Here is a 14467-nt window from a genome sequence, read left to right as displayed (position 1 = left end):
AAGAGTGGGCTTCTTGCTTACAAAAGACCGCATATGTAATCCAGTGTAGTGTGAGCTACAATCCCAAAGCGTGCTTTTAATGGCATAATGTTTTCAGTCTGCCATTGCACATGTGTGTGTATTTGTGTGCCTGTTAGCACTTGCGTCCATGTGTGGAAATGTATCTGCCTGTCCATGTGACTGTATCTGACAGTGTATGTATCTACCTCTCCGTGTCACTGTATGTGCCTGCTTCTGTTTGTGTTGGGCATGCATTGACTGCATATGTATACCTCTGTGTGTTTTCTGATACTGCATCCAAAACACAAAATACTGCCATTACAGACAAAAAAATCATACGCTTGAAACTAGCCAGGCCTACTGGCTTTGTTAATGACATTTTGTTGTAAACGTCCACACGCTGTCTGACTACTGCAATCCGCAACCACCATCACCTCATCAGGACTGCCAAGAGGACCTCCTTCAAAGACCGCCTCGACAACAACGCACACAATAGCAAGGAGCTCTTCAACATCGTGAAAGAACTTTCCAACCCCAGCTTCAACACCAATGACATCCCGCCGTCGCAAGCCCTGTGCGACTCCCTCGCCACTTTTTTCCACCGCAAGATAGCAGACATCCACAACAGCTTCAACACCCAGACAGCCCCAACAGACATCAACACATCTGACTCTCCGCACACCATTGACCACGATCCCCAGCTAGCCTGGGCCAACGTGAGCATCGATGACGCCATCAAGACCATGAGCACAATCCACTCCGGCTCCCAACCAGACCCATTTCCGCACCACATCTTCAACAAAGCCAGCAGCTCCATCGCACCCCATCTGCGCAACGTCATCAATCTCTCCCTTGAGACCGCCACCTTCCCAGAGAGCTGGAAACACGCAGAGATAAACGCCCTACTCAAAAAACCCAAGGCGGACCCAAGAGACCTCAAAAACTTCCGGCCAATCTCTCTGCTTCCATTCCCGGCCAAGGTCATCGAGAAAATCGTCAACAGACAGCTAACCTGATAACTCGAAGAAAACAGAATCCTTGACCCTTCCCAGTCAGGGTTCCGCAGCAACCACAGCACCGAGACTGCCCTCATCGCTGACACCGACGACATCAGGACCCTGCTGGACAACGGTGAGACCGTGGCCCTCATCCTCCTGGACCTCTCCGCCGCCTTCGACACCATCTGCCACCGCACACTACGCGCACGCCTCCACGCCGTAGGGATCCGAGCCAAGGCTCTAGAATGGACCACCTCCTTTCTCTCCGGGAAAACCCAGAGCGTCCGCCTCCCCCCATTCCGATCCGAAGCCTCTGAGATCATCTGCAGCATACCCCAGGGATCTTCCCTCAGCCCGACACTGTTCAACATCTACATGGCCCCGCTCGCACACGTCGCCCGACAGCACGACCTCAACATAATCGCCTACGCTGACGACACTCAACTGATCCTCTCCCTCACCAAGGACCCCATCACCGCAAAATCCAACCTCCACGAAGGAATGAAGGCTGTCGCCGCCGTGATGAATATCAGCCGACTGAAGTTGAACATGGACAAGACGGAGGTCCTCATCCTCAGCTCCAACCCTTCAGCCTGGGACGACACCTGGTGGCCGACAGCACTGTGGGCAGCCCCGACACCCACCGACCACGCACGCAACCTGGGAATCATCCTCGACTCAATGCTCTCCATGACCAAGCAAGTCAAAGCCGTCTCCTCCTGCTTCAACACCCTCCGCGTGCTCCACAAGATCTACAGGTGGATCCCGACAGATACAAGAAGAACAGTCACGCAGGTCCTCGTCAGCAACAGAATCGACTACGGAAACGCCTTCTACGCTGGAGCTCCGACCAAGCTCCTCAAACGACTGCAACACCTCCAAAACGCATCTACATGACTGATCCTCGACGTACTTCTCCACAGCCACATCACCCCCCACCTGAGAAACCTGCACTGGCTCCCCGTCAACCAGAGGATATGCTTCAAGCTCTTCATCCACGCACACAAGGCACTCCACAAGACCGGCCCAGCCTACCTCAACAGATGACTTTCCTTCTACATTCCCAACCGCCAGCTTCGCCCCGCCGACCGCGCACTCCCCACCGTCCCTCGCATCCGAAGAACCACCACCGGCGGGAGATCCTTCTCCCACCTCGCCGCCAAGACCTGGAACACCCTCCCACCGAGCCGACGAGAGACCCAAGACCTGCTGACCTTCAGGAGGCTACTCAAGACCTGGCTGTTTGACCAGTAGCAACCCTCCCCCCCCCCCCCCCCTTCCCTCCCCCAGCGCCTTGAGACCCTCGCGGGTATGTAGTGCGCTCTACAAATGATTGATTGCAAGTCTGTGTTTTACTGCAGTTACCAACTCCCCAATTATGCGTCCTTCCTAAGGGATGCATTGAGCAAGAATTCCTTTAGCTTGAATGGTCCTCACACCCGAAATACAAAATCTGCATGGCAAACCTGTGTCCCATTTACAGTGTTGTTGAATATACGCACATATGCTTCTTTTTTGCTTATTTTAGCTGTTTGAACTTAAGTGGGGGAAACCTTTCCACTTTTACTTTGTACTTGGGTTACATTTCCTCTGTAAACAGATTCACACAAGTCTAACAATAGGAATGTTTTGGAATTTATCTAACATATCATTTGCCTCCCACAATACTGTGCAGCTCTCAGTACCAACCCTTGCTTCTTTAAAGAAATGTAAAGTGTCTTTGCTCCGCACCAGTTGTTGTCCGGGGAATGCTCAATTCCAGTCCCAGCTTCCATCTCCCCTTCGTGCCATCTAGCTATAGACCGATGCGAGCCTGAAGAAGGCAGGTCTGAGCAGGGACAGTATCCCTTCCGGGTTATAGACCGGAGGTGCAGAGAGTCTGTCACTGCCATTTGAAGCTGAATGTTGTTCTGCAGGTGTCGATGTCACCCTTGTCTACACTCTATGCACCTGCTGACAGAGGGGGAAGAGCTGTGCATGCCTCTCGGCACCACTGTTGCCTCAAAGGGCAGCTACGCCCTCCAAAGATAGTTATAGAGAATGGGGGATACATTAGGAATGTGGATGTCAGAGAGAGATTGGAGAAAGTATAAACCTTCACAATGAGGAAGGAAAAAAAGAAATTGTTGGAAAGAGAAATGCTGAAACTCAGAGAGAAAAAGGATAACTCCAATCCTACCGAAGAATCCGACAAAAAGAAAATTACAGACAACGGAAAGAAACGCTTGAAGGAACACGCAGCTGTAGAGTAAAACTGCATCCAGAAATTCTAGTCCTCCACTATTTCAGAAAAATAATTTCAGAATTGACTTGTGGATCATACAGATCAGAAAAGACAGCTGCCCATGGACACGTTTCAAAAATGCTACCAGACAAAACCTGCACGATCTAACATTTACAGGCCCTTTTTTTGTACCTGCGTTGAAATGGTTTTTCAGTGTGCAGAGTTATTTTTTTGGGCCCAAGGCTCACTCAAAAAGTTATAGGTGCAACTAAGCGAAATGTGCATGTACAAATAGCAGCACTTAAAGGCCAAAATCGGTTTTAGGGAGAGTGGGAATTTGACCAAATAAATAGAATTTGCTTATGTGGAAATGTTGTCTGTATGTTGGCAGTGGCGTAACGAAACTTGAGGGGGCCCCCCTGCAAAGAATATGGAGGGGGGCCCCCCACGCTCACGGATTCAGTCAGGAGCTCTCAGGTCAGGGGCCTGCTGCGCATGCACCAGTGGCGGCTGGTGAATCCTAAAAGTGGTGTAACGAAAAGCTGAGAACCAAGTTGAAGGAGCAAGTGAGTACAGCAAGCACACCAAAGTGAAAGAGGTGTGTTCGGGGTTGGCCTTCCCAAGTGGGCCCTTTAACCACTCAAATTTCAGCTTTAAATAAATTCAGTCATTTGTCTCCAAAATATCAGTTTGTCAGTTTATGAAAGCAGACACGTTTTGCTATTAAAAACCAGGTTGGAATGTGCATGTGATCAGGTCTGCTCATGAGGGTGGGATGTGGATGGTCCAAGGCTGGTCTTTTTGTGAAGGTGATGAACACCAACAAACTTGTGTGCATTCACTAAGGTTTTCAGGCATTCTCCTGTCAAGGGAAGAAGTACATTTGTTTTCAGTGTTGGAACACGGAGAGACATCCCCAAATTGATGTAGGTCTAAGTTAAGGGTTTTTTCTACATAGACGGGTAATAAAAATTGTCCCATACAGAAATGTACCTTTGAGCAAATCTGTGTGCCTAAATGGATTTTTATGTGAATGCCCCTGATAATATGGGATTGTCACAGATTCCCCAAAAATTATTCAGATTATCTGTGAACTTCATAAATGTCATGCCCTGACCTTTCACAAGTCAAGGAACTCCAGCTCTTTCCTATTCGTGGTGTGGCACAAGTTGTGGTGTGCTTACTTTGTGTTTGTTCTTTTTAATCCACTATATTAACATGTCATTCATTGTTTTAACGAGCTCAGCACAGAAATATTGCATGCCAAAAATTTGGATGCAAAGTTTGCCACTGGGATTCTTTCATAGTTTAAGTATTATATTTTGCCTTATTGCAGGACAGAAATTGCTAGACACCTTGGCGGAAACCTGGGACTTCTTCTTCACCTATGTCCTGCCAATGCTACAGGCGATTTTTTACCCTGTTCAGGTAAAGTGTAGCACGTCTACCGTACATTAATACAAGATGTCCTTTCATTTATAGACCGCAGCGACCTGGGTCTGTATGGCGTTTAGGAAGATCATCGAAGTAGATCTCATCGCCTCTTCGACTTGTAAGGAGGGATTCAACTTGATCAATTCATTTGAAACAAAACTATGCAAAGGGAGGAATACAGTTCATCAGGTTGCAGTGAGATTAGTGCACCTGTGAGCTCTAGAAGTGAACTTAAACCGGAAGTAATACTTGTGTTCCAAAATGCTAAGAAAGATATACATTTGAAAAGAAATTGTAATTCAGATAAAGAACGGCAAATCATGCAATCCAGTTTGCAAAGCCATTTCACCTTAATTTCATCTAATACCCATAAAACATTTTTATGAGTGTAAAGACACGTTTGCAATTCACAACACATGGTTTTACACTTTTAAAAATATTTATTCACACACTTTTTTAAGTGAGAAAATCGTATTTCAGTGGGGGCTGGATGTTGTTCCATTGTGGGAATGCCCGCAACCATATTTTATTGTGGAGATTCACAAACCTTGGCATATCCCATTCCTGTACAAGAGGAGTCAGTTTCAGGGTGTATAGGAGAACTGCAGTATGCTAGGTCCATTGGCAGGTGCGTTGATGAAATAATTTCTTTAGAAGAAAGAAGCTCAGACTTGTAGGCATCAACAGTGCTAAGTCCCCTGATGAAGTCACCCAAATTGGCATGCTCCATGAAGACTGTTAACCTGCCGTTTTATTGCTTATCTTTTGGTCACATAACCATAATTTGGGGCACATCTTTAGAGGTCATATAATAAGCTTTGCTCTTATTACATTGTTCTAATGCAATTTTTTTCCACCTTCAGGGCAAAGAGCCATCAGTCCGCCAGTTGGCTCTGCTGCACTTCAGGAACATCATTGCACTCAATATTAAACTAGAAGATAACCTGTCGCGTCCTCGGGCTAGGGTACCGCCATCGATTATACAGATGTTATTAATACTACAGGTAAGCCTTTAGTTTGTGATACTCGTTCTTTGCAAGTTAAAGTTGGGAAAACTCTAAATCATTGTATAAAAAGTTCATTCTTGAGTATCATACTTGCCTCATCCACAAAGCAGCATTATTGTAATAATTAAAAAAAATTGTAGAAAAGTATTGTAAATGGTCAATGAAATTGCTACTTCTGGGGGTAGCCTGTTTAGGTCTTGGGTGTACTAATGGTATCAGCTAGTGTGGCCAAAACCATCTTATCGTCCGAAGGATAGAAAGATTCTTTAAAAATAATACCACAACCCAATAAACCCAAGGCCCTTTTTAGAGACCTTAATAAAACTACTCCTGCCACCCCTGCTGATAACACAGCCTCACCTCTAGGTTCTGCCCCACCACACCAAGAAGGCAATAGGCTTGCAAATCAATATTCTGAAACTGTGACAAAAGTCTTCAACACATCAGCAAAAATTGATTATGCTGGTATTCAAAAGACCACAATGAAGAAAGAAAATCCCTTTGGGGGTACAACATATTTATGATGCAAATATATTTTCCCTACAGCCAGACCAAAGCTAAAGAAGAAGAGATGAGGATTCAAACAACATATTTTCAAAGCCAAATCAAGATTGGCCAAGTTAAAAATTGTGCCAGAAAGCTGTTTGAGATAATGAGAAATTCCATACAAACTCCTTTGGATGATTATGCCATTGAAAAATGTAAATAGTGCCTCACCTTTTTAAAGATCAGATGAAGAATTTAAAACTCTCTCTACTGCACATCCCCAAAGACCTTGAATTCTATGACACCAGCCAAAAACACAATGTACCTGGGCCTCTATCAGAGAAATAACCCAATCAGATATGTCAAACACCATTGCCAAAACGAAACCATCCTCTCATTTTTTTCAGACCTATACCATCAGGAGTGGACAGCAGCCTCGAACCTCCCAAGGAGGAGGTCGGGGTATGGAGGCAAGAGACAGCACAGCAGAGCTGCGGGGAGAGAGTGGACCTAGACTGAGATTCGGAGGTCTTACTCGTGCCCCCCCACCCCTCCCAGCGGCCGCCATTAAGTAGGGGAGGTGGGAGGGAGAAGAGGCTGGGAGGTGGGAGCGGGGGAATTCTGGGGGGGGGGCCGCAGGGGCAGCAGCGGCAAAAAGAACAGGCAGGCATGAGAAAATAAAAACAGTGTTGGAATTAGAGCACGACACAGATGGGCACAATAACAGTGGCACAACAGGGAAAAATTAAGAAAAAAACAGCTGAGAAAGGTTACGGTGGTTGCAGGCAGTCTGGTCCCAGTTGGAGTGGGCAGCAGGCGCAGGAGCGGGCAGCAGCCTCGAACCTCCCAAGGAGGAGGTCTGGGTCTGGAGGCAAGAGACGGTACAGCACAGCTGCGGGGAATGAGTGGACCTAGACCGAGGGTCGGAGGTGTTATCATTCCTCAGTCAGACTACAAGTGCAGTACTGTTAATCACTCCTTCACTGACAAGACTGACAACATTATAGCCCATACCAAGAACTCAAAAAATGACATCTATACACCTTCTGGCCCCATCACTCCACCTCAACAGCCTTCAACCGCCTCTCACACAATGATTTTCCAAACATTCTGAACTCTCTCAATTCCTCTGCACATAAAGACATCCTAGCATCATCCATTGGTCAATCTCTTGGAGGAGATAGTCTTATACCCCTACTCAACATTGTCAACTTAGTCCTCAGCCCCTGTTTTTTTTTTTTTTTGCAAGACAGCCTCAAGAAACGACCGATTCCATACCTGCCTAAGACCCAGAAAGCTTCACCGGCCTCTGCCCACCACCCACACACACTTCATAGAAAAAATCTTTGAGAGAGCAGTTGTCACCGAATTACAGGAGCAGCTCAGTGAAACACCTTCTACATGACTGCTAATCTGGCTTCTGACCCCTCTGTAGCACAGGAACAGCTAATCTTCAAGCAGTCAACTGTACCATCCTTGACAACGAATATGCAACTCCTACTTCCTGATCCTATTCGACCTCTCTGCATCCTTCACAGTCCTTCATCCTACACGGTCGCATGTCATGCACTTATTCACATCCTGGAAACACACAGGGAATACTCTGGAAATTACCTGCAATAGTTCATCTCCTGCTTTGCCTACTGCCAAAAGTTTGCACAAATAGGAACTACAAAATCCCAGACAATTCCCATCTCGTGCTGCATACCTCCGTGATTAATCCTTACACCCATCATATTCAATCTCTAAAGGGAAAGTCTTCCATCCTTACTCACCGTCAACATCAAGGTCCATCAGTATACCAACTACGATCAACACTAACTTAAAGTTTCCCCAACTGATGACATTCAGCAACTCAAAACCTCTCTCTTTGAGAATTGGGTCTCAATCCCTGTCTAAAGCTCAAGCCAATAATAGCAAAAACAAATCCACGCTAGATATCGGACCGGAACCTAGATGGCCTCACCCCCGAAGCTGAACTATGCAAAATCATTTACATTCACTTTCAATACTTTACACAACACCACTCTGGCACCCCTCAAAGAAATCCTACATGCCACTGCATATCTTTTCATGTGTCTAAAGGAATTCTACCACATTAGAAGCAATTACATTGGCGCCATCTTCAGGGATGCAGCATCTTCAAAACTAGATGTGTCACCCATAGTCATAAACCGTATTTGCCTAACTAGCCAGGAAACTGACCATATCAGGTGAATAGCGTCTTATCGGAGCCAGACATCACCGAACAGGAGATGAAAATATGCAAGAAAAATAAACCTAGAAGGTAGGCCTTCTCACACGATATGGAACAGCATCCCCATAGATATCTGAACTACTGGAATCTACTTTCATTCAGAAAGAAGCTACATCCTCATCACTTTAAAGAACACTATACTGCCCTGGCATAATAAGAATGCACCTGTTACCTGCCTTTCTGTAAACAACCTGGTACCACGCCCTTGGCTCTCGCCAAGTGTTCAGTGCTCCATTGCTTCTTAACTAGGTTTGCACTATACAAATGGCCTCAAATGCATATGTGGTCCTGGTAGCAAACGACACGGACAATAATGAAGGTTTTGAGGAGCGTTTTATTCTCAACAAGAGTCTGAAGGGTATAACTGTTTGTCCAATGTTCTTTCTTCTTGGATCTGGCCCTCCTCTTGTTGTATCAGTTTGTGAGGTCGGCTTCCTCCAGTTCCGGATCAGCAGGCGGTCCTCCAAATATAGGGAAATGAACAAAAAGAAAACCAAGTGAGGTACTGTCCAATCCGGACTAATGCTAGAAGGGAGAAGGAGTGGGGAAATTTGCACCCGTTGTCAGTCACCAGTGGCTGTGCAACATGCGGCGCATCACTATTTTAGCGTACTTTAAGCGCGCGGTGTTTTAGCACTTGTCACCCCATTTTGGGCAGCCCCCCCTCCCGTCTAACTAAGAGCTACGCGCTCACGGCTCCCTTCCCCAGAACCCTCTGAAACGGGCTCGTTCCTGCGAAAGCCACCCTCCTCCAGGAGCATGGCTGGCCAACTCGCAATGTTGGAAAGGGTCCAACTCCCTCTTGGGTTCCGCTCCGATATCCTCGGTGTTCGTCTCCTCTCGAGTGGGGGACACGGCGTTCTGTGGTGCGGTGGCTGCTTCGTGCTTTTTGGTGGTTCTCCTCGGTTCCTCCTTCAGCTGGTCGCTACACGGGGCTGGTAAGTCCTATGTCTCCTGAGGAAAACACACCCACTTTACGTTGCTTTCCGGCAGATACTCCGCGTCCATTGGGGCATGTGACCATGTCAGGTGGGCGGAAGACTCCTCCGTCACAGGCAGGTCCTTAAAGGCGTTTTACCGATGTTCGAGAGCTGTCACCGGAGGGCACTGAAAATAGAGGAGAGGAGAGATAACAGGGGGGAACAGTTCGATGTCCTTCGCCTCAGATTGGATTCCGTTGGGCACTTTATGACACACCCCATCCCTAGACTGAACCCGATTGGGGGACAGGGGAACACAGGACAGGAAGTCTGCATTACCGTTCGCTGAACCCTTTCGGTGTCGGACCTCAAAGGAAAAGGGTTGTAGGGAGAGGAACCACCTACCCTAGGGTTGTTCCCCTTATTCTGGCTCATCCAGAGCAAAGGAACGTGGTCGGTGTACAACAGGAAGTGGGTACCCTCCAGGTAGTATCTCAGTTTGTCGACAGCTCACTTGATGGCTAAGCACTCTTTGTCAACTACGGGATAGGCCTGTTCTCGAGTAAAGAGTTTGCGGCTTATAAATAGTACAGGATGTTCGATGCCGTCAGAAGCAACTTGAAAGAGGAAGGCCCCAGGCCATTCTCGGACGCGTCCATCTGCAGTATGAGAGGTCTGGTAAAGTTGGGCGACTTGAGGACTGGATTGGACTTGATGGCGTTTTTCAGTGTGTGGAATGCCTGTAGCGACAAGAGTGAGGGGGGCAGGAGATCTCCAGGCTTTACTTCTTTTTTTAGGAGGTCTGTTAAGGGTGAGGCTGTGTCCGAGTAGTTGGGGATGAGCCTCCGGTAATGCCCGAGTAGCCCTAGGAAGGCCGTACTTCTCTCTTCGTGGAGGGAAAAGGAGTGTCTACTATGGCTTTGACTTTTTCGATTTGTGGTTCTATGACCCCATTCCAAAGGAGGTAGCCCAGATACCTTACTTTGTTATAACCCACCTGTGATTTTTTTGAGTTTATGTGAAGACCTGCGGCTTGAGGGGGTTTTAAAACTAGGCTACAATGAGACAAGTGTTGTTCCCAGGTGGAGCTATATATGACAATGTCATCTAAGTTGCCTGAGGCGTATGATTGGTGATTGTGGAGCACCTGGTTCATTAACTGCTGAAACGTTGCTGGAGCACTGTGTAGACCAAAGGGCAACACAGTGAATTCTTAAAGCCCTGTTGGGGTGGAAAGACGGTTTTTTCCTGACCTTGGGGTCGTAGGGGGACCTGCCAATACCCCTTTGTAAGGTCGAGGGTTGTGTTATATTGTGCATCACCCAGCCGTTCAATGAGTTTGTCTACCCTAGGTAGGGGGTAGAAATCGAACTTTGAGACTTCGTTGACTGCGCGGAAGTCAATACAAAACCAGACTGATCCGTCCGGTTTTGGCACAAGGACGTATGGCGAGGACCAGTTGCTTTGGGAGGGTTTGATGACTCCCATGGCAAGCATGCTCTTGGCCTCCTCCTCAATCGCCTTCCCCGGGCTGCTGGTATCCTGTAGGGCCTTTGTTTTATGATTTTCCCTGGTTCTGTGGGTATGGCGTGTTCAACCAGAGAGGTCCTCCCAGGCAGGTGGAAGAATAAGGTAGAAAAGGGGGACAATGTAGCCCCTAGGGCTCTTTTCTGTTACTCTGAAAGGCTTTCATTGACCACTAATGCTCAGAGTGTAGTGTTGTTCTTGGGATCTTCAGGAATAGCCACATGCGTGTCACTCGGAAGGGGTCCTAACCATTTCTTTAATAAGTTGATATGGTAGATTAGTTTTTTTAGTGGGGTTATCTGTATCTCGTAGATGGTAAAACCAATTTTTTGTGTGATTTTCTAAGGTCCTTTAGGTGAATCAGAACCCAGTCATGTACCTTCAGGTGACGCCACTTCTTCCCCTTATTGTAGAAGGTTTGTTGCGCTTTTTCAAAGTTGGCGTCTGCAAAGCTTCGTAGTTTATGTGAGCGCAAAGCCTGGGTGTACTCAAGGAAGGACCTGGTTTCTTCCTATATTCTTGCTTCCAGGCCTCTTTTGTTATTTCTAGGAGGGTCCGTGGTTGTCTTCCATAAAGGAGTTCAAAGGGGGTGCAACCTAGACTGCTCTGGATTTGGCTCCTTATAACAAAGAGTGCTAGAAGGAGAAGCATATCCCAGTCCCGTCCTTCTACCACCAGCATTTTTTTCAGGGTTAGTTTTAGGGTACCATTATAACGTTCGCACAAACCATCGGTTTGGGGGTGACACACCGAGGTCTTTATGTGGGATATAACAAGTGATTTACACATCTGGGACATCAGTTTGGAAACAAAGGGGGTCCCTTGGTCGGTGAGGATTTCTTTCGGAAACCCCACCCTTGAGAATAGTTTGAGCTTGTCGCTTATATTGGTAGTCGTGGGTGGCCTCAGAGGAAAGACTTCAGGGTAACGGGTGGCGTAGTCCACAATCACCAATGCGTATTGATTCCCCTTCTGGGACCGTGGTAAGGGGCCTATAAGGTCCATCCCCACCCTCTCAAAGGGATTCCCGATTATTGGAAGTGGTTGTAGGGGAATCGGGGGTGGTTGATATGCATTCGGTTTTCAGCAGACCTTGCATTCCGGGCAGTATTTGGTGACATGGGCGAAGATGCCTGGTCAATAGAAGTGTTGTAAGATGGTTTGTCGTCTTTTGGGCTCCCCTGTGTCCCGCCAGTAGATGGGCATGTGCAAAGAATAAAACCTTTTCTTTGAAGCCTTGGGGAACCAATAACTGCGGGGTATCACTGGGTTTTCCTGTTCTATAAAGAAGCTCATTTGTAATGTGAAAAAAGGGAAAACACGGTTGAGGGGAGGTGGTTTTCTGGCCTAAGCCCATGCCATTTGAAGGGTGGGATCCTATGTCTGGCTATTCTTGAAACTTCTATCATAGAGCCGTGGTGCCTGTATTAAAAAGTCAGGTTGGACGGGTGATGTGGAAAGAGGGTGGACGGTATTGCGGAGGAGAGTTAAGAATAAAGGGTTATCCAATTCTATTATTAACTGCTCAGTAAGATTGGGGTGTACGCAGTGTCTGGCCTGTAGAGTCTCCCAACCCGGGAGGGAGACGGGGATTTGGGCTACCTGGGTATATGCGCACATCGCCATGGACATATGTTATGGGTATGTGTTCTTCTCTAAGGATGTGGGTCGGGTTGACCAGGGACTCGAGGATGACTGACTGTCGGCAGCCTGAAATCTAGCAATGCCCGGACCGAGCCCCCATTTACTTGTAGACTCACGTAAAAATAGGAATCCAGTTCCTCGGTGTACAGGACTGTTCTGGGCACGTAACCAATGTCCACAGGTTCTTCAGTGTTTTTCTTGTGGGGGCAGAACTTTGCGATATGTCCCCACTCGCCGCAGTCAAAGCACTGTGGCCCCTTTGATGGACCAGTCTCGGGTCTATACCCGCATGGTTTGGGTAACTCTGGGGGTGGTTTGAATGCTCTCTTCTCCGGTTTGGCGTGTGGTGTAGAGGAACAACCTCCTTTTTCAGTGTCCCAGGGCAAGGTGCATGGTTGGGCCCTCGAATATGTAGTGGCCATCTCAACCGCTTGTTCCACAGTGAGGTAGGTGTGTTGTCTCAACCACTTCTGCATGGCGAACGGGAGAGCCTCCAGGTATTGCTCCAGGTAAATTAGAGATATAATCTCTTCCTTTGTGTGTTCTTGTGGTTTCAGCCACATATCCGCGGCTGTCTTGAGCTTAAACAACAATGTCTTTGGGTGAAGATGAAGGTTTTGAGGAGCATTTTATTGTCAACAAGAGTCTGAAGGGTATAACCGTTTGTCCAATGTTCTTTCTTCTTGGATCTGGCCCTCTTCTTGTTGTATACACAACAAAGGACCTGCCTCATGCATCAATCTTAGTTTTTCAGCCCAGAGAACAATCAATATTTTCAACTCAACGTGTTGGCTATTGTACAGTTTGTTACCTATTAGCCGTGTTACTGGAAATCAGATGCTACGGAGTTCTATTGTCTCGGGCTATACAAATGCCTGTAAACTAGATAAATTTAGCAAAAAGTTCCTCTAAAAATCTATGGAGCCCCCCACCACCATGTGTGGAGAGAAAAGAGAAAAGGCGGAAAGAAGAAGAAACATCAGTCTCACAATCCACAGCACCATCAGAGATTGATGTTCATTTCAACTCCACAAGAATAAAGTGCAGAAAAAATGAGGGCGGCAGTGCCTCACGGACGTAACCCCCACGAGGTGTAAGCGGACAGGTACTCGTCCGTTACCTCACCTTCTCATCATCGGCAACTGCCGTCCCACGTAAAAACTGAAAAGTGACACAACAGGTCTAGTATCTTTTCTAGTACCTACTGTGAAATAAACTCTAAACTGTGTCTATGTGCAGGAAAAAAAAGGGAAAGAAGTGGGTGTCGACCCTAAGACTAGGGAGAATGAGTCTGATCGGGACCCAAAGCACTCCCAATTAAAACCGGGCAGTCCCACACTAGCTAAATGAGACTTTTTATTCAATGCTGTGTGGCTGTCCCCTAAAAACCGACATGTTTCGTTGCCTATATGGATTGGCGGCAACTTCTTCAGGGCTAGGGTCGACTAGCCTCTCTGCTTTGCTTGTACTGACCAGTGTGATATCTGTCAGAACCTATGGGAAACAAAAGTAGACACATACATATTCAGCTAGATACCACGAATGCTCACATGCAGGGTAGACATACATTCAATCAGGCAATGAACCTAGTGCCTGCATCACTTCTACCAGGCATATTTACCGTAAGGGTTGCTCACTTACAGCATACCTGACCCCACGAAACTCGAGGGTCTGTGCTACCTCAGATGCTTCTGAGTTGCTTGGCCGCGACCTGCGGATTCATGTATCTAAAATGTATAAGAGCGGAAAATTAGCACCTCACGTGTCAATACTACACAAGATATACACATGTATTTGATACCTTCTGTATTGTAATGGCCAGCTGCTCAAGGTCCTCCCTGTACCCCGTGTAGCTGCCTCGCTTGTCATTATTGCCCAGTACCTGACCTCATATGTGACTGACCCCTTACAGACTACATTGCGCTCCCCACCGTGTTCCTAGTCCTTCCTCAATTTCTTCTTAGACAATA

At 47.1% G+C, this 14467-nt stretch overlaps 1 protein-coding gene across 4 annotated transcripts in view; it reads left to right on the top strand.

Annotated features, from left to right (window-relative positions):
• PRR5 (proline rich 5) overlaps nucleotides 1-14467 on the top strand; it is a 559320-nt gene that overhangs the window by 478181 nt on the left and 66672 nt on the right. For all 4 annotated transcript variants that reach the window (XM_085652445.1, XM_085652446.1, XM_085652447.1 and 1 more), the window contains 2 exons: nucleotides 4559-4650; nucleotides 5520-5660. In XM_085652445.1, coding sequence (XP_085508571.1) covers nucleotides 4559-4650; nucleotides 5520-5660 — 233 coding nt within the window. The remainder of the gene's footprint in view (nucleotides 1-4558; nucleotides 4651-5519; nucleotides 5661-14467) is intronic.

The sequence above is a fragment of the Triturus cristatus genome, chromosome 4_1 (assembly GCF_964204655.1).
Source record: "Triturus cristatus chromosome 4_1, aTriCri1.1, whole genome shotgun sequence".
NCBI lineage: Eukaryota > Metazoa > Chordata > Amphibia > Caudata > Salamandridae > Triturus > Triturus cristatus.
This window is presented reverse-complemented; position numbering and strand designations above follow the sequence as displayed.